General features: G+C 36.1%; 1 protein-coding gene across 1 annotated transcript in view; it reads left to right on the plus strand.

Annotated features, from left to right (window-relative positions):
* The first annotated feature begins 10,541 nt into the window (after nucleotides 1-10,541).
* Nucleotides 10,542-18,939, plus strand: part of LOC306864310 (zinc finger matrin-type protein 4-like) — a 28,329-nt gene continuing 19,931 nt past the window's right edge. The window contains exons 1-2 of the mRNA XM_079408256.1: nucleotides 10,542-10,688; nucleotides 15,914-16,015. Of these exons, the coding sequence (XP_079264382.1) occupies nucleotides 10,557-10,688; nucleotides 15,914-16,015 (234 nt within the window). The 5' untranslated portion in view covers nucleotides 10,542-10,556. The remainder of the gene's footprint in view (nucleotides 10,689-15,913; nucleotides 16,016-18,939) is intronic.

The following is an 18,939-nucleotide window of genomic DNA, read 5'->3' on the forward strand; positions in this document are numbered from 1 at the left end:
AGCTGTGAAGCAGTAAGATCTGTTATCGACTCTCATGCTCCAGCAGGACAGGCCTATAAATTACCTGGCTTTGCAGTACTGATTCATACTGTTCCCAAAAAGTATCAAAACGCTCGCTTTCATTCATATGATTTAGGTGGAACGAATTTCAGTAAAGCACTGCATATGTTATCAGAGTCATGCAGGAGGAGTCTGAGAGATTTAACGTCAGCACATCAGAACAGTTGAAAGATGTTGAGCAGATAGCACTGCATGACTTGCACTGATGCCATAGTGTGTGAATGTGTGTGTCTCATATTGCCGTTGGCACTACACCTGTTTACATTCCCAGTGTCATAAAGTGTGCAACAGTGATAGCATCAGATTCAGATAGTGTGGGTGTTGACAACATGCCTTTACGATTGAAATTGCCATGAAATCATTCTAGCCTGAACACACAGGTGCTGCTTTTAAAGAGCATATAACATGGTCATGTTTACGTGTGGAAAAATCAAAGCTGACAATGATTTCAATCTTAAACTATAAAAACATCATTATAAATATATTATTATATGTTTAAAATGATCATTATGAAAGCCCAGTTATACCACATCAGAAAGAAGAATGCTTTGGTAAATCATAATTATGGCATAAAAAGCCTTAGGGCATAAAAATAATGAGGTATGAAGTTATAATTATGAGATAATAGGTTTAAAGTATGAGATACTGAGTAACAATTATGATTAAAATTCAACTTTTGATCCCATAATTTCAACTGCCATAATTTTCATTTTTTGTTATAATTTTTACTTTATCTCAAAATATTAACTTTTTATATTTATAATTTAATTTTGACTGTCATCATTTTTATTTTTTATATTAAAATGTAATTTTGAATGTCATAACGATGACATTTTATCTAATAATTATGACTTAGCAGCCTATGTCTTATTTTTTTTGCTTTTTAGCTCATAGTTATGATTTTTTGTCATAATTTCACATTTACCAAATGATTATTGATTATACAATTTGTTTATATTTATAAAATTCTCTTGTGTGGCAGAAATAGGCCTCCCAAAGAATACAATGTTTTAATATTTATTGTATCCAAAATAAATAAATTAAAAAAACAATGCCCAATCAAGCTGTTTTTGAGAAAAACTAAATATGCAAAAAAGGTGCATTTATGTAAAATGCAAAAAATGCAAGTTTCAAAATTAGCTTTTGCAATACAAAAGAGTTGATACAAAAATTCAAATGTCATTTCTGCCAGCATAATTTGCCACACAGAATGCTTCTAACACAATACATCATTTGAAATGGGGTGAAAAGTTACATGCCATTCAGAAAAAAACCCACAAATTCACCTGTGACATATGTATAAGCACTGTGAATATTGTTAATACGCAATTATGACCTTTTAAACCCTCTGGAATGTCGTGTCCCATAGACTTCTAAGAACATTTTGTGTGTTTTTACAAACTGAGGGATGAGTTGAAATTGTCTGGTAATCGCCAACATGCCACAGATGTTGTCCATAGAGCTTAACTCGTGGTGAACCCGAAGCATTCCTTTAAAACTGTTTAGTTACTTTTGAAGACCCCCCAATCTTTTGTTTTGACGTCCTTTCGGGGTGATTCAAGCCGAAATTAAACCATCTGCAGCGAACAAGTTTCGAAAGAAATCCATACATGGCAAATGGCAAAAACCCTGAATGCGTGTAACCCCCAGGAGAAGCCGAGCGATCCCAGCTCATGCAAAAGCGCAGTGATGGTTTATCCAGGTTAAGTAAATAGCTGTGTTTTGTGCTCTGGGATGACATTGACTGCCAGACTCTATGGGATGATCATTAGAAGCAGCTGTTGGCTTTGCTGCTGCATATTTCCCAGCTTCATTGAATGAAAAAGACTTGCTTTTTTGTCTCCAGCCTTGAGGGGAAGAAAGCCTATTAAAAGCCATAAATAATATGATGCTCTCACAGGATAGTATCTGAGGTAAGATGGGCTATGTGGTAAACATACTTCCACATGGGGTTTGGACTGAAGTTCTCACACATGCCAACTGCGAATCCCGCCAGATGGGATGTGTAGACTGAAAATGGTGCCGTCACTGTTCCCAATTCGATTTAGTCCGCCGGTCTTTGTGAATTTTACGTGTTTATTTTAAGCTAGCATATTAGCACAAAATTATCCCAACTGAGGTCTGTTTGCGCAATCCTTCTGATCTAGATAATGCCTAAATAAATCTGACTCAGTTTGTTCAACATCTCACAGCTTTATCAAACAAATGGCCTTCTTAACTCTTGTGGGTGGGAGTGAAGGAATGCTGTCTGGTAAAGTACTTCTCGAAATTTGGGTCCAAGAAATGTCCTTTGTAATCGAAGTGAACGACACAGGAATGGTTTATTTAGACATATGCGAGAACATGATGTATCGATATCTGGTACCTTAAATTAAATTCTGTCATTAATTACTCAACTCTCAAGTTGTTCTGAACCCATGTGACGTACGTACTCTCTGCTGGGAAAAACCAAAGAGTAGTCCAGCAGAATGAGTGTTTTTTCCATACAGTGAAAGTGACCAGGAGCTATCAAGCTTAAAAAATGACTAAAGCACCCTAAAAGTTGTCCATGATGTGATTCTACTATAGTTTGCCAAAGTATTCTGAAGTCATACAACATCTTTGTGTGATGAACAACCAAAATTTAAACTGAAACATGTCTCAAAATCTCATTTGCATTTATGCATATTCAAATATGGCTTAATTTTTTTTCCAAATAAAATTTGATTTTATTCTGTTCCTCAAACAAAGCTAGTATATGACGTGCTGGGTTATTTCTGTAAACACATTGTTGGGTTAATTGTGCTGGGTCATAATTCTGGGTTGTTTGAGGTACTGTAAACACACAGTTGGGTTGCTCATGGACTGCAAGGGGTTCTTTCACCACTGAACACCTAGGTTGTGTTATTTTGACCCAAGCGGTTTGTTTATTTTTCCTCTTCATCGTATTTTCTGGATTCTTTACACGTCTCATCGTCAGACGGTCAAGCAACTCGCAGCAAGCAGGATTATAAGGTAAATTAATATGATGATATGATTATTTACCTCTATTTTTAATAAGCTGTGGTAAGAGCACACTGATTTCACGGTTAATGTGATATTTGATCTGTCGCTGTGGGGGTTAACGTTAGAGCTATTCTGTGAATGAAGTAGCCGCTTACATTTTTTTGTTGACAAAAACGGCCTCAACAATCTCTTTATCATTATAAAAGTTATATATTTATGTGTGTGTGTGAGTGTGAGTGTGTGTGTGTGCGCGTGCAAAGTTTTATATACTTATTTTAACGGCTCATGGAAAAGGTATGAACTATAGTTAGGTCAGAAATACAGGGGTAAGTTCAGTTAATTTATTGTCTGTGTAACGTTTCTGAATGGCTTTTGTAATGTTTTGTCAGAATTAGATCATTTCGTACTAAAATTTATCTTTTAAGGTCTTTTTTTCAAGTAAATTTCTGCGACGTGTCGAATCCAACAATAACATCCATTTTCGCGCTCTTTTTTCCTCAGGTAACGTTAGCATTACCCTTAATGTTAAACCACAATATTACTGGTATGTAATATTATTCTTAAATGGCATGTAATATTATTCTTAAATATTGTTACTTAAATGTAATGTTGGCTTAACTAAAGTATGTAAAGTTAGACTTAATCTCTCCTGATGTATGAGGTCCTTTTACTCTTCCTCTGTTTTAGTGAATGCTTGTGTTGCTTTAATCAGGACACAAGAGGTTTATCCAGGTTAACAGTAAGTTAGAGAGGCCATGTAAATTGTTCTTTATATGTTACTGTTAGAAGTAATAATTTGTATTTGAGATTGATGAATAATAGGCAGATCACTGGATTTCCAGGCTGGAATACTGTATGGTTTTGCTAGCTTTTAACCCAGTTTTTCATCCTTATTTTAAAGGATCTGTTTTGCCTCCCAAAACAAATTGGAGAAATGGTGGATTCGCAGCAATGGGTCTACAAGCATCCCAGAAATCTTTAAGGAGTTACACAGGCTTCTAGGAAAACTTGGCATGGTAAGAAATAATTTCGATTTTATGGTTTCTTTTACAGAAATTTGAAATGGATAAATTGTTAGTGGGGTTGTGCAGATAGACGATATAGTGTATTGACGATAGTCAGAGATATCGCTGAGAGCTGATGTCTTTGTCGATAGTCAAGGTGATATTACAAGAGCTGCCCCACATCTTTAAAATTTAAGCACATTGTTTTCTGTGAATATACACAGCAGCAGCACCTCTGCCAGAACGTCACTAACATCTACATATTCCTAAAAAATTACATTATGTTTGTCTCAGGAAGTCATTAATGTAGGCTGACTAAATCACACTTCAGCCATGCCATTGGCACATGGTCTGCCTGTGGCATTTGTTTCTAATCCAATCTATTGAAATCCAATCCGATCCAAGCTATTTAAAGGAATGAAGACATTTTCACAGGAAAAGTGTTTCAATGTGTCATTTTGATTGTGAGATCAGTTTCACAGTTTGCACTGTATTATTCTTATGGTTTAGATGCTAAAAGGGAGAGTGCTTTCAAAGTCCTGGCCACTCTGCTTCCCAAATCAGTATACAAGAACAGAGGAAAGGTCTTCAGACCCACAACCACAGAATCCTGGAAGTCATTCATTTGACGTACAACCTGTAATTTTTTTTTGTTTTACTTTTTCTACACTATACACAGTACTGTGGAAAAGTTTTAGGCCACTAGTATTTTCACCAGTTAAAAAATGGTTTTAAGTCAGTTATTTCTATCTTTTGCTGTAGTGTGTCAATAGGAAATATCAGTTTACATTTCTAAACATTCATTTTGCCATTAATTGTAATAATCCAGAGAATGACTGACAACAGCCAGTGCTCCACACAGAGATCTGATCATCATCCAGTCTGACATGAAGAAACTGAGACAGACTAAATCCAGAAGAACTGTGGCAACGTCTCCAAGATGCTTCAAGAAACCTACCTGCAAAACTACAGTACTGCTAAAAGTTTTAGACACTTGTGAAAAAATGCTGTAAAATGAGGATGCTGTCAAAAATAATGTCATAAATAAATTTCCTTTATCAATTAACTTCTTTGAACTAAATTAAATCAACATTTAGTGTGAGCATCCTTTGCATTTAAAGCAGCTTTTGCCCTCAGTGCACTTGCGCAGAGCTTTGCAGGGAGGTTTCTTGAAGCATTTTGGAGACGTTGCCACAGTTCTTCTGGATTGAGTCTGTCTCAGTTTGTTCTGTTTCTTCATGTCATTCCAGACAGACTGGATGATGATGATGATGATGATGATGATGATGATGATCAGATCAGATCTCTGTGTGGAGCACTGGTTGTTGTCAGACATTCACTGGATTATTACAATTAATGGCAAAATGAATGTTTGGAAATGAAAACTGATATTTCCTACTGCCTACAGCAAAAGATCGAAATAACTGACCATTTTTTTTAGCTGGCTAACATACTAGTGGACTAAAACTTTTGCACAATACTGTATATATACTGTATATTGGAGACTTTAAATACCCCATAATTTATGCCATGTTGGTTGGATGAAATTTAGGTAGACAACCAAGAAGTGCCAGCAAGCAGAAAGAAACCAGAAAGAAACCTAAATCAGTAACACAATAAATATTTTGTTTGAGCAACCTTTACCAGATCCCAGTTCACAGGAAAATCCTGATGGTTTGGCTGGTTTCCATAAAATACACTTAAACGTTATTTATTTAAGTCAACTTAAATGTTACAACTTGTAAAAATGTAAGTTATGTTGCAAGACTAAGTGTTGTGTAATTAACAGGTGGGGACCAACATGGTGATGCATTCCTGCACATTTTGTGCCTTGGTGACGAGACAACGACATCCCACACCTTCGCCATTGTTTTGGGCCATACCATTGAAACAGACTTGTTGCTTGAGGCTGTTTATCTTTTTCAAGTCCTTTTTTGTGCTTGATGTTAGCTACACTAACATCTTCCTTCCTGGGAGTTTCTCCAGCATGCAGTATATCATATAGATGGACATGAGTCTTCGTGTGAGAGGTATTTGAGAGCAACAGTTTTTTTTCTGGCCACTTGTAACGTTTACATTTTTTTGTCACATGTATTGTCTTTGTTTGGCTTAGTTTTAATGACACAATGTTTGGACTGATTCTCATGTGGCAATAATACATTTCAAAGTGTTATGATGCTGCAATGTTGACAAAGAATAGGAATCTACAGTACCTAGTTTACACAGTTTTGTGTTTTAAAGAATCTGATCTACAAAAACCATTGTTTTATTTGTGTCTGTAGGGGTTTGGATGTAATGTGAATGTAATGTTTAAAAAATTTAATGTTTCAAAAGAAATGTGAAAACTCATTAAATTGATATTTACAGTTGCATTTTTTGTGTTGTGTAATTGTATTAAAGAAAAATAATAATTTTACATTCCTTTGTGAGTGTTATTTATTATTATTGGTAATATCGGTAAATATAAAGGTTGCAAGGCAATGAGACAACAAATAACCCAATGTTTAGGCAATGTTTAACCCAGCAACAGAGTTAACCTGACCCACTGGTTGGGTTAACTAAACAACCCAGCATTCTGGGTCAAATGATTAAACCCAGCACTTGGGTCAAAACAACCCAGCGCGTGTTCTGTCCCATAGTTACCCAGCAGCTGGGTTAAGGTTGGGTTATTTTTTAACCCAGCATTTTTAGAGTGTATTTTTTTTACTGTAAAGTTCTGGCAACTACACCTTTTTTATGCTACTTTCTAAGCTTTTTGTTCATTTTGGAATTTAACAGTCATGGTTACCATTTACTTTCATTTTATGGAAAAAAGCAGCTTGAACATTTTGAAAAACATCTCCCTCATGTACTTTTGAGACAACAGAGTAAAGAAGAACAATTTACATAAAATTTCTCAAGAGCAGTTTTTGAAGGGGACACAAATAATACAGCTAAAATTGTTCTTGTAAGAATGTATACACAGAGGAAAGCTACTACTATTTGTGTAGCAGGGAAACTAAGGCATTATTTTAATGACAAATGTCGAGAGCGCATTGTAGCGCGAAAGCAAATTAAAATAATGCGCGAGCGGGAATCTCTTCCCTAGCACGCAGATTTTCTTTGCTCTCACACAAAACCGGACATGCGCTCTTAGAAACACACTGCTCTTGCATAGAGAAAATAATCACTCCATCCGATGTTTAAGTGAATAAAATAGCCAAGTGACAGCCTTACTTACTGGAGTTCCACAACTATTGAGACGTATTATCTCTTGACTTGTGTGTGTGATATAAAAGAGGAAAGCATTTGGACCAAAGCACTGTGAGGCAAGGGAGGGGGAGACTCAAAATGTTTCTAAACTTAAAACACATTTTTGCCCCGTTTGCATTTGTGTTGTTTTACTACTTACACAATTATTTGAAGTATAAAACATTATTTACAATACACAGCGTGTTTTTTTTAAATCATATTTTTAGGGGGGACAACCCTCAGATGGGGGGGGGGGGGGTCTTGTCCCCCCCGACCCCCCCGGATTTCCGCCTATGGTTCAACCGCAATTTTACAAAGCTTTAGCTTTAATTTTATGAAGAATACTTTTTGTGTGAAAAGAAAACAAAAATAACGACTTTATTCAACAATTCGTCTCGTGTCACCATATAGCGCCATTTTGGAGTATCATATACTGTACGCAAACAATGTACATGTATGCTGTTCTGTGTCAGCAGCACCATACGTGGATACGCTGTTTACATTGTTTACGCTTTGATCTGAATGTAAACAATGTATCCGCGTACATACCTTGCATACGTTGTTTACAGTACGTATGTGATACTCTCCAAAATGGCGCTACAGGGTGACGCGGAGGAGATGAATTGTGGAATAAAGTCATTATTTTTGTTTTCTTTTCACACAAAAAGTATTATTGTAGCTTCGTAAAATTACGGTTGAACCACTGATGTCACATGGACTATTTTAATGATGTCCTAAATATCTTTATGGGCCTTGAACATGTCAGTCATGCTGCTGTCTATACAGGATCAGAGAGCTCTTGGAATTCATCAAAAATATCTTAATTTGTGTTCCGAAGATGAACGGAGGTCTTACAGGTTTGGAACTACATGAGGGTGAGTAATTAATGACAGAATTTTCATTTTTGGGTGAACTATCCCTTTAAATCCAGACAGCATGCAATTCAGTTTAAACATAAGCAGGGAAGATACTAACCGGCTTGGGTGTCGTGGATCATGGATCTGGCAGGGAGGAGATTTATAGACACACACTGGACTTGATTTGCTCTTGCAAAGTCTTGAGATGCAGACCTGACCCCTACTGCGAGGTGAGAGCAGATTTTGGCAGGAGGGTTGGATTTCATAAATCAGCTGATGGCCTCTCATACCTCTGGGATATAAACACATATTTTTCATATGTTTCATTTATGACATTGACAAATAGAAAATGGGGTAAAGCTCTGGAGTTATATTACATTTAGCTACTAACAAGAGAAGTAAATATTTTCAGCTGAATAATCTACTTCATCTATTATTGTATTTTTTTTTATATATTATTACATTTGGTTTGGAGACTCTGTTTGAGAAAAAACTTTCTTCCAGGAATTTTTTTCTCTCTCAATCTACCCATACTAGTTTTGGCACCGCAAACTCCCTGATGATTGAGAGAAAAAATCCGGCTCTAAATCTCAAGTCCACTCTTTCACCATGAGAAAAATATGTAAAAAAAACTGTTTGTCTAAATTTATGACTGCTCTATTTTTTCTGTCATTCTATAAGCCGATCTATTGCTCAAGGGATAGTTAGTCTCTTACTTCTACAATCAGGGCCTGACCTTTATACTGACATAGTCAGTCACTGTGATGCGTGACACTGTGAAGCGTTATAAACATATCAATGACCCAAATGCATCATATGACGTATGTCAGTGACATGTTTATATATCCAATGAGAGGTATATGTAAAGCAAACAACTGATTTATGAAATACTCCACAGCAGCATGCATCATCTCCATCCATGCAATCACACCAAATGCCCAATAGAGGGAAGCACCTACTTTATCTTCTGGTCATTCTTGTTAAGCAGTACCTGTTGACTTATGTTACTATGTATTTTTATGAAAGGATATGTTAGACTTTTGGAAATATGCTCTGGTCAGGCTTACACACTTTAACTTTATTATTTATGAAATCTAAATATTGTAACCTAAACAACACGAAAATAAAGAGGTAAAATTTACATATCTTTAGAAAAGTTAGTTTAATCCAATATATATGCCATGGGGACTTAAAGATGTACTGAATAGTAGGCTATTTGACACTCCCAATCGGTTAATAGTCAAGAGCTTTGGCCTACAACACAAATGAAGAAAACATGGGCTGTGTCCTAAAGCTCTAAAGCCTTTGGAGGCAGCATTCCAAGGCAGGACGGCATCAAGACACGACCAAATCCAAATTCTGCTTAATTTCCTGTCTCCAGAGGTACCTTCTTCGGATTGAATTTTGAAGGCAGCATAGATGTATCCTACGCTTCCTTTGGTATCCCACCATTCTGTGCATTCCATTCCGTGACAGTTTTAAAGGGCGTTTTAAAGTTATGTTTGGTGGTCAGTTTGTGTGTAAATGTATATTTGTGACTAACTTTTTGCACTTTTGATGTTATTTCTAGCGATAAATCAGTATTATAGTAATTAAATATGTGTTTAGTTATCACCAAAACTTGTTCTATTTTGTTGTAGAGCAACCATTACGCTGTCTCAGAAGCCTGTCCAAAATTAGTTTCATGAGGTACTTTCGTGCACAAACGCTGCCTGCAAAGTCATTGCCAAAGGCAGCAAGTCAGCAGCCATCTATCTAATGAATCATCACTTAAATAAAAACAGAGATTTTCTTAAAAGTTTGTAAATTCGTGGTTTTGGACTTTATACTGACACCTGTTGGCCTGGATGACAGTTTGTTTGCTATCTGTCGCCTCACAAAGTTGTTCATTTTTCGTTATTATTAGGCTTTTTCGTCCTTCATTTCACAACACTAACACATCCGTATAATGCACATTTCTGTATTCAATGTAGAAATAATTGTGTGTTCTATTTGTGACACCTTTAATTACTCACAGTGTTGTGCAACGTTCACACGGGCCACTTTCCTTGCTTGCGTTCAGAAGCTGCGCATACTGGAGTGTCGAGACGGTTTTTCAATAATTCGAATGGACGCAAAACAAGAACGCGTTGTCCCCCTTCCAAGAAAAGATTTAATATCGCATAAGTTTGGCAGACATCACCAAAATGGGAAACAAGCCAACACTGACCTCAGAAAGAGGCTGCTGTTCACAGTCAAACAAAAATAAATTATATTGATTTTTTTTTTAATCACTCATGCGTTTTTAAATACTTCAACAGCTCACAGATTAGTTAAATGAGAATTAATTTTAAATGAATTACTTCTTGATTTGCACGTTGCTGATGTGTGGCTGTAGCAGCCAATGAGCGCGGCGCGGGGCGGAGAGCAGCCTCTGAACATGGAGCTCACTGAAGAACTGATGCAGACACACAGCACGCTCAGCATCACTTACTCTATGGACTGTGCGATCAACAAACATCTGCCTGTTTGTCCCGATCACCTGCACCAGGGATACAGTTTGAAATTACCGGTACAAGTAAGCTTTTGTTTGCACTTTTACGCGAATGTCCAGCTTTTCTTATTCTTCATAATTCATGAACTTGAACACTGAACATGCATGAACTTTTTTGAGTTTGAGTTTATTATTGTACTACTACTACTATTCTGTGAAAATATTAAATTTTATTTTTTTAGTGCTCATGTAAATCTCATCTCAGCACCCCTATGAAAGCTGAGCAGTTGTGACTTTCATTGAAAACACCTTAAAAGGATAGTTCACTTTAAAAAATAATATTCTGTTATAATTTACCCACCCTAAAGCTGTTCCTAAACTGTATGAGTTTCTGCCGTTCTGTTGAAAATAAAAAGATATCATTTGAAGTATGTGAGTAACCAAACAGCTGCTGGTCCCCATTGAATTACATAGAATGAAAAAAAAATCAAAATGCTATTTCAATAAGTCAGTGAGGACCAGAAACTCTTTAGTTACCCACATTCATCAAAGTATCTTCTTTTGTGTTCAGCGGAAGAAGGAGGAGGAAAGATTTGGAACAAACTTTACAGTGAGTAAATTATGACATTTTTCTGTCAATATATTAATCATTGATCTTAATCTGATGAGCCTTAGGTGTAAAATTGTTATATTTAACGAATATGGATACATAAAGGTTTTGGGTATGCAGTATCATATTGCAGAGTAATTCATACATCTTTAAGTTGATATTTCTAAGACTTTTGCATGACTAAAAATTCAGCAGAGGCATGTGTATCCTGTTGAGAACTTGAGACTTCTAGAAACTAGAATATTGGTTTGTTCTGGTTATGAAAATCAGGTATTTATGGCACATACATAATCAGAATATGACCATATATACAGGTGCTGGTCATAAAATTAGAATATCATGAAAAAGTTGATTTATTTCAGTAATACCATTCAAAAAGTGAAACTTGTATATTAGATTCATTCATTACACACAGACTGATATATTTCAAATGTTTATTTCCTTTAATTTTGATTATTAGAACTGACAACTAATTAAAGTCCCAAATACAATATTTAAGAAAACTAGAATATCATCAATTAAGACCAATGCAAAAAAAATGATTTTTAGAAATGTTGGCCAACTGAAAAGTATGAACATGAAAAGTATGAGCATGTACAGCACTCAATATTTAGTTGGGGCTCCTTTGGCCTGGATTACTGCAGCAATGCGGCGCGGCATGGAGTCGATCAGTCTGTGGCACTGCTCAGGTGTTATGAGAGCCCATGTTGCTCTGATAGTGGCCTTCAGCTCTTCTGAATTGTTGGGTCTGGCGTATTGCATCTTCCTCTTCACAATACCCCATAGGTTTTCTATGGGGTTAAGGTCAGGCGAGTTTGCTGGCCAATCAAGAACAGGGATACCATGGTCCTTAAACCAGGTACTGGTAGTTTTGGCAGTGTGTGCAGGTGCCAAGTCCTGTTGGAAAATTAAATCTGCATCTCCATAAAGTTGGTCAGCAGCAGGAAGCATGAAGTGCTCTAAAACTTCCTGGTAGACGGCTGCGTTGACCTTGGACCTCAGAAAACACCAACACCAGCAGATGACATGGCACCCCAAACCATCAATGACTGGAAACTTTACACTGGACCTCAAGCAACGTGGATTATGTGCCTCTCCTCTCTTCCTCCAGACTCTGGGACCTTGATTTCCAAAGGAAATGCAACATTTACTTTCATCAGAGAACATAACTTTGGACCACTCAGCAGCAGTCCAGTCAAGACGCTTCTGACGCTGTCTCTTGTTCAAGAGTGGCTTGACACAAGGAATGCGACAGCTGAAACCCATGTCTTGAATACGTCTGTGCGTGGTGGTTCTTGAAGCACTGACTCCAGCTGCAGTCCACTCTTTGTGAATCTCCCCCACATTTTTGAATGTTTTTTTTCCACAATCCTCTCCAGGGTGCGGTTATCCTTATTGCTTGTACACTTTTTTCTACCACATCTTGTTCATCACTTCGCCCCTCTATTAATATGCTTGGACACAGAGCTCTGTGAACAGCCAGCCTCTTTAGCAATGACCTTTTGTGTCTTGCCCTCCTTGTGCAAGGTGTCAATGGTCGTCTTTTGGACAACTGTCAAGTCAGCAGTCTTCCCCATGATTGTGTAGCCTACAGAACTAGACTGAGAGACCATTTAAAGGCTTTTGCAGGTGTTTTGAGTTAATTAGCTGATTAGAGTGTGGCACCAGGTGTCTTCAATATTGAACATTTTCACAATATTCTAATTTTCTGAGATACTGAATTTGGGACTTTCATTAGTTGTCAGTTCTAATAATCAAAATTAAAGGAAATAAACATTTGAAATATACCAGTCTGTGTGTAATGAATTAATCTAAAATACAAGTTTCACTTTTTGAATGGTATTACTGAAATAAATCAACTTTTTCATGATATTCTAATTTTATGACCAGCACCTGTATATATATATTTATTAATAAAATATTCTTGTGCTTATGAGTTCAGTCATTGTCTTCAATGATCGTGTAGGTGCTGGTAACTTTGTCTGTACAGTTTTCTCCTCATCTCAGAATCGGTGGGTTTTGTAGGAATGAAAAGAAAGCACCTGCTCTCCCGTGCCTCCTTTCACTGATTTATTTTTTCTCCTCACTTCATTCTCCATTATAACATTCATTGAAATAATGGAAATTGCATTTTTTTTTTTTTTTTACTTAGGGGAAATCAATATGTGGTTCTGGGGCTTACGCGAGGCAAGCAATCACTTTTCCACACATGAAAGAAGAGCGTTATGCTCATCTGCTCAGGCCTTTATTAGCCAGAGCTTGTATTGACGTGATTAACTTTGACAGGAGAGACTCTGATAAGATCCATCTCTTTAGAAAACCATTTCTGCTCAATTATTTTTTCCTCTCTGGTCTTTTTATTAGAGTTATTTCAGGGTAATTTGTAAGTGATCTTTCATGTTGGATTTCTAAACTGTCTTTGTAGTTACAAGTGACATCTGATGCAAATCATATATGTATTGAGCAAGTCATTCACAGTTCTAATTAAAGTCTCATATACAGTACAGTGTCTGATCAATCATGGTGTAATTCCTAATTGGTTTGTCAAGTTGCTGTAATCCTACAGGTCTAAATTAAAAGTTACATAAATTGGCAGGGCCAGCTGCAATTCTGATCTCCATTTGACCTATTGATTATCATTTAGAAGGGCTTTTGGAGTGGCAGTTGTTTCAATTTAATCCATAATTCAGTTATTTACTTTTGAGGAGGCTGTACATACATATTTACCACAAAAGTTCAGTGCATAAGTGCGAATGCATTTGTTTGGTTTTGAGAGAGGATAGATGGCTTTTTTGGAAATAATGATTTTGGATTATTGGGTGTAAGAATGCTGCAGGGTGTTATTTAGTTTTAGGGGGGCATCAGCGGGTCACAGACATTCACAAGCATAATTTCTGCCTGCAAACAACTTGTCTCTAATAGTTATTGGATATATAGACGGTTTGAACGTACCCCTAGGGTGAGAAGAATGGGTTTGAAAACAACCTTAATTTTATTTATATAAAAGTCTTTTATCATTATTCAAATTTCAGTTGGCAATGCCCTTGAATCACAAATGAGCCCAAAGCAGTTATTTCCTCAGATCTGGTCCTCTGAAGTAGAATCTAGAGTACCATAATATCTCCCGTGATAATCTCAAAATGGTTGCGAATGACTAAAGCTTCATCAAAGCATGCGAAAACTGGAAAATTGCAGATTATATATATATATTATGTATATATTTTTTAAAGAAAACATGCTGATTTTAAAGTAGCCCATTTTGTAGACTATTTAACAGCCTCATTGTGTGCTCATACTTTTCAATGGTTTATTGTAGGTTACTTTCTGATTTGATTATGCTTACTGAATTAATGAGTTTATCCCAAAAATGGAAAATTTGATAACTTGCTCGCCCTCCAAACCCAAATGACTTTCTTTCATCTACTGAACACAAAATAAAATGTCCAGTGGGGTCAACGTGGTCCATCATTATTCTGTTTTTGATTCCATTGACTGTAATTTTATGTACAAAACCTGTAGCTACATTCTTCTAAATCTTTTGTGTGTTTATGTCTGTGTGTGTGTCACAGAAGTCATACAAGTTTGTAATGAAATGTAAATGATGTATGAATGTGAATTTAAAAATGAAAATGAGCTGAAAATGTACTTATCTTTAGGCCATCCAAGTTGTTTTATCATTGGAACAGATTTCGAGAAATTCAGCATTACATCACTTGCTCACCATTGGATCCTCTGCAGTGAATGGGTGCCGTCAGAATGAGAGTCCAAACAGCTGATAAAAATATCACAATAATTCACAAGTAGTCCAAATGACTCCAGTCCATCAATTAACGTCGTGAAGCGATAAGCTGTGTGTTTGTAAAAAACAAATCCATCATTAAGATGTTTTTAACCATTGATTCCTGCTAAAATATGAGTCCTCTATTCATAAGAGAAATATGCACATATTATGTAAAGTTAAAAGTTGAAAAAAAAACAACTTATCTACATATTGGATGGCATGAAATTAAGTAAAATTTCAGCATATTTTAATTTTTGGGTGAACTATTATTCCTTTAAGATCCCTGTCGGGTGCCAGGAGCTTTCCAAATGAGTGTATGGGCCAAATGGATGACCTCAGCTCATTCTGTCATTAGAAATCCCTCATTACGACCTACAATCTTTTCACAGTGTCTCGATTATTAAAGGCCAGTATAAGGTTAACGTCAGATGGTCCCAGGTCAGCATTAAAAAGTATGCACAGCTTTTTCCTCCAGGCACAGCAGCAAGTTGGTGCCTCGTTTGACACGGAGCGGTGCCAGATTTATCTCCCTTCTTGTCTGTCTCATTATACCCCCTTCTCTCCAACATCCCTCTCCTATTACCAAATCCAAATGTCACAGATTTCATCAGTTTGCGCAAAGAATGTCACTGTATGATAAACTCAAAATGTCACATCGATGAAATCTTACATGATTGATGTTGGTGAGGTTATGACTTTACAAATACACCAAAAATGGTTGGATTAGCGTATCGGTTTGGATTATTTTCTCACTGTTATACTGGTTGAGAAGTTTGTAATAATGAGTGTCTGATATTTGAGATGGTCTCGCTAGACCTCAGAACTCTTTTAGTTTGAGGCATTGCTAATGAATGTGTGACCAATCATATTATGTGCTTAAAAATTAGTAATTGTCATAATGTTCCTCTTTAGATGAAATCTACAGAAGTAGATCCAGGGTTATTCACTGACAGTTACTGCAAAGTGTGCAGCGCTCAGCTTATCTCTGAGTCACAGAGAGTCGCCCACTATGAGGTGAGTAACTCGCGCGCACACACACACACGTTTACATAAAGCATAAACATTTACTGATACCCGTTAATTTGATCCGCTGTCAATAGTGTTCTACGGTCTGCTGCGCACTTTCTTAAATGAGGGCAGATAAGTAGGTTAATTAGATTTTTGCTGCTAAAATTCATATGCAATTAAAAAAGGGGGATGAATTTCACCCACCATCAATCACGGTATGTAAATAAATTTATTTCTGATGATATCAGGCTAGATATGCGAGTAGGTTGATATACAACCTACATAGATATCCCACAATCCTTACCCATAGAAAAGAAAAATCATCGGGGAGATCAGAAATGAGAATAATATCTCAGCTCTTTCTTCAAGACAACAATGAGATTAAATGGACACCTTGGAGAGTGGAGAGCTGGTGAGTTTGGTGCATGTGTTTTGTTGATTTTTCTCTTGAGAAATCTCTGACTCATTTCATTATCAACTCATACATTTATTATTAATTCATCCAAGATTAATCTATCAGAGTGTCCACATTTATATTTCTGTACTGTTGCTGTATATCAACAGCTGTCGCTCTTGTCTAGCCTATTTTTTGTTAGTACAAAGTTTTAAGAGAAATATCTGAGAAAGCGAAATCTCTGAAAAATAAACTTTCCCATTCTGGTGTGTATGATTTAGTGGTACCACATTCAAGGTCCAGAAACGTAAGAAAAAGGAAGAGAAGAATTGTATAAAGTCATTATTTTTGTTTTCTTTTTGTACAAAAAGTATTCTCGTAGCTTCATAAAATTGAGGTTGAACCACTGATGTCACATGGACTATTTTAATGATGCCTTTAATATCTTTCTGTCTGTATACAGGATAAGAAAGCTCTCAGGTTTCATGAAAAACATCTTAATTTGTGTTTCGATGAACGAAGGTCTTACAGGTTTGGAACGACATGAGGGGGAGTAATTAAATATAGAATTTAGATTTTTGGGTGAACTATCCCTTTAAAAGTTTGGGGTCTAAACATGGTTGTTGTGAAACATTACAAATAAAAATAAGTGTTTTCTACATATTTTCAAATGCAATTGATTCCTGTGATACAAAGCTGAATTTTCATCAAATAATGTTTTGGTAATATTATAAATGTCAGTTTTGTTCAATTTAATGCATCTTTGCAGAGTAAAAATATTAATTTCTTTCAAAAAATCTTACTGACCTCAACGTCTTCAACAGTAGTATGTACTCTCTGTGCAATAAGTATTGTGGTCATTTGCTTTGTTATATCTATAGCATATTAATATTTGTTCTAATACAACATTGCCTTGGGAGCCCAAATAAACCCACTTGAACCATCACAGATGCAAGTCACATGATTAATTTCAATTAATACACTAAGAGAGCATGAGGGGTACACAAATTACCCTCTTTGTGTAAGCATTTTAGTACATTTAAAAAAAGTAATTGCTTTTGTTTATTTGCATCAGTTAACGGTTCGCCAATGCATAAACCCCAGTGGGATACACCATTATCTAGATGCATATGGATCACTAGCAGCGCATTATCAGCTTTCTGTCGTTTTAAAACTCTCCCGATTTTTTGCAGCAGCTCGCTATAGCAGCCACATTATTCCTGGCAATTTCAGAGCTGTTTGTGAAGGTAGGATCCAAGTCAGATAATTACATAGCATTGGATAACTGCGTCTGTGATTTGTCAGACCAAGTTCAAAATCTCAGCAAGTCTACAGTTCTCAGAAACAGCCAGCTGTTCTTCATTCGCTCCTTTCAGCCTACACTATTTCACCAAACTATCTGAGGAATTAGATGTGCTGGTCTTCATATTGCACACCAATCATTCAGGCCACAAGACCAGCTGGGGCTCATGTTATCAGATATGATAAGGCTGTTTGTCAAAAAGTGCGACTTTTTGACTTGAGTAGCCCAGTGGTTTTTGCAAGCTTGGTATTTGTCTTTGCGGTTCTATCTGATACAGTGGTTGATGACAGCTTCTTGCATTATAAGTCATTACCTCAGCCATGAATGGAGATGTCTTAATTATTGCCTCTTAAATTTGCCTGTCGCTGTCATTCTCCTGAGGGAACAGAGCCATGTGGTCGACACTTGTGCTGACTGAGAACCAGCTGTTAGCTTGTTAACCCAATCTAGAGTCTAGTCTCGTCTGCAACATCATGTCTCTCATGTTTAAATGATGAGGCTTTCAACATGAGAAGTTCAGATTTTATCTGACCTTCTTGTTGCTTGGCATGATCATGCAGGATAGCTGTTGATACATGGATTGGCTGCGTTCTTGACAGTGTTTCCAAATCAAAGATCATATTTAGAGATTGCTAGTGCAGTGGGTCAATGTTGGGTTAAATATATTTCTCCAAACAAAGAGTTTGGGATTATTACTTATAATCAGCATGATTAACAGTGGTGACAACAGTGACGCTCATTTTCATTTAAACATTCAAATAAATACTGCAAAGAAAACAACAAGGTACCAAACCATGTATATAACATGAACTACTCATTGCAATAAGTATTGCAAATGACGTCATTCAGTCAAGAATTATCTGAAAACTATTTTTCTCATTATGAGTATAAAATGCCATATATTAGAAATTTATTGCAGAATACTCATACCACCACACTGTAAAAACAAGTTTAAGGAGAAATAAAATGTTATAAATATATTACAAATAAAAATGTTTATATTAAATTATATGTATATCATTTTAACTGTTACCACATAAAGTAACAGTAAAACATCCAATATTTAGGAAATTATATTACTATTTTGACTATGTATAAAAAAATTTAAGTAAAAAGGAACAGTAAAATTTATAAATTATTTATGGAAAAAATATATTAAAGAAAATTATATGCATACTTTTTGTAAAATACTATTAAAATTATAACATTAAGAAGTTTTTTAGGGAAAAGTAT

The sequence above is a fragment of the Barbus barbus genome (genome assembly GCF_936440315.1).
Source record: "Barbus barbus genome assembly, chromosome: 45".
NCBI lineage: Eukaryota > Metazoa > Chordata > Actinopteri > Cypriniformes > Cyprinidae > Barbus > Barbus barbus.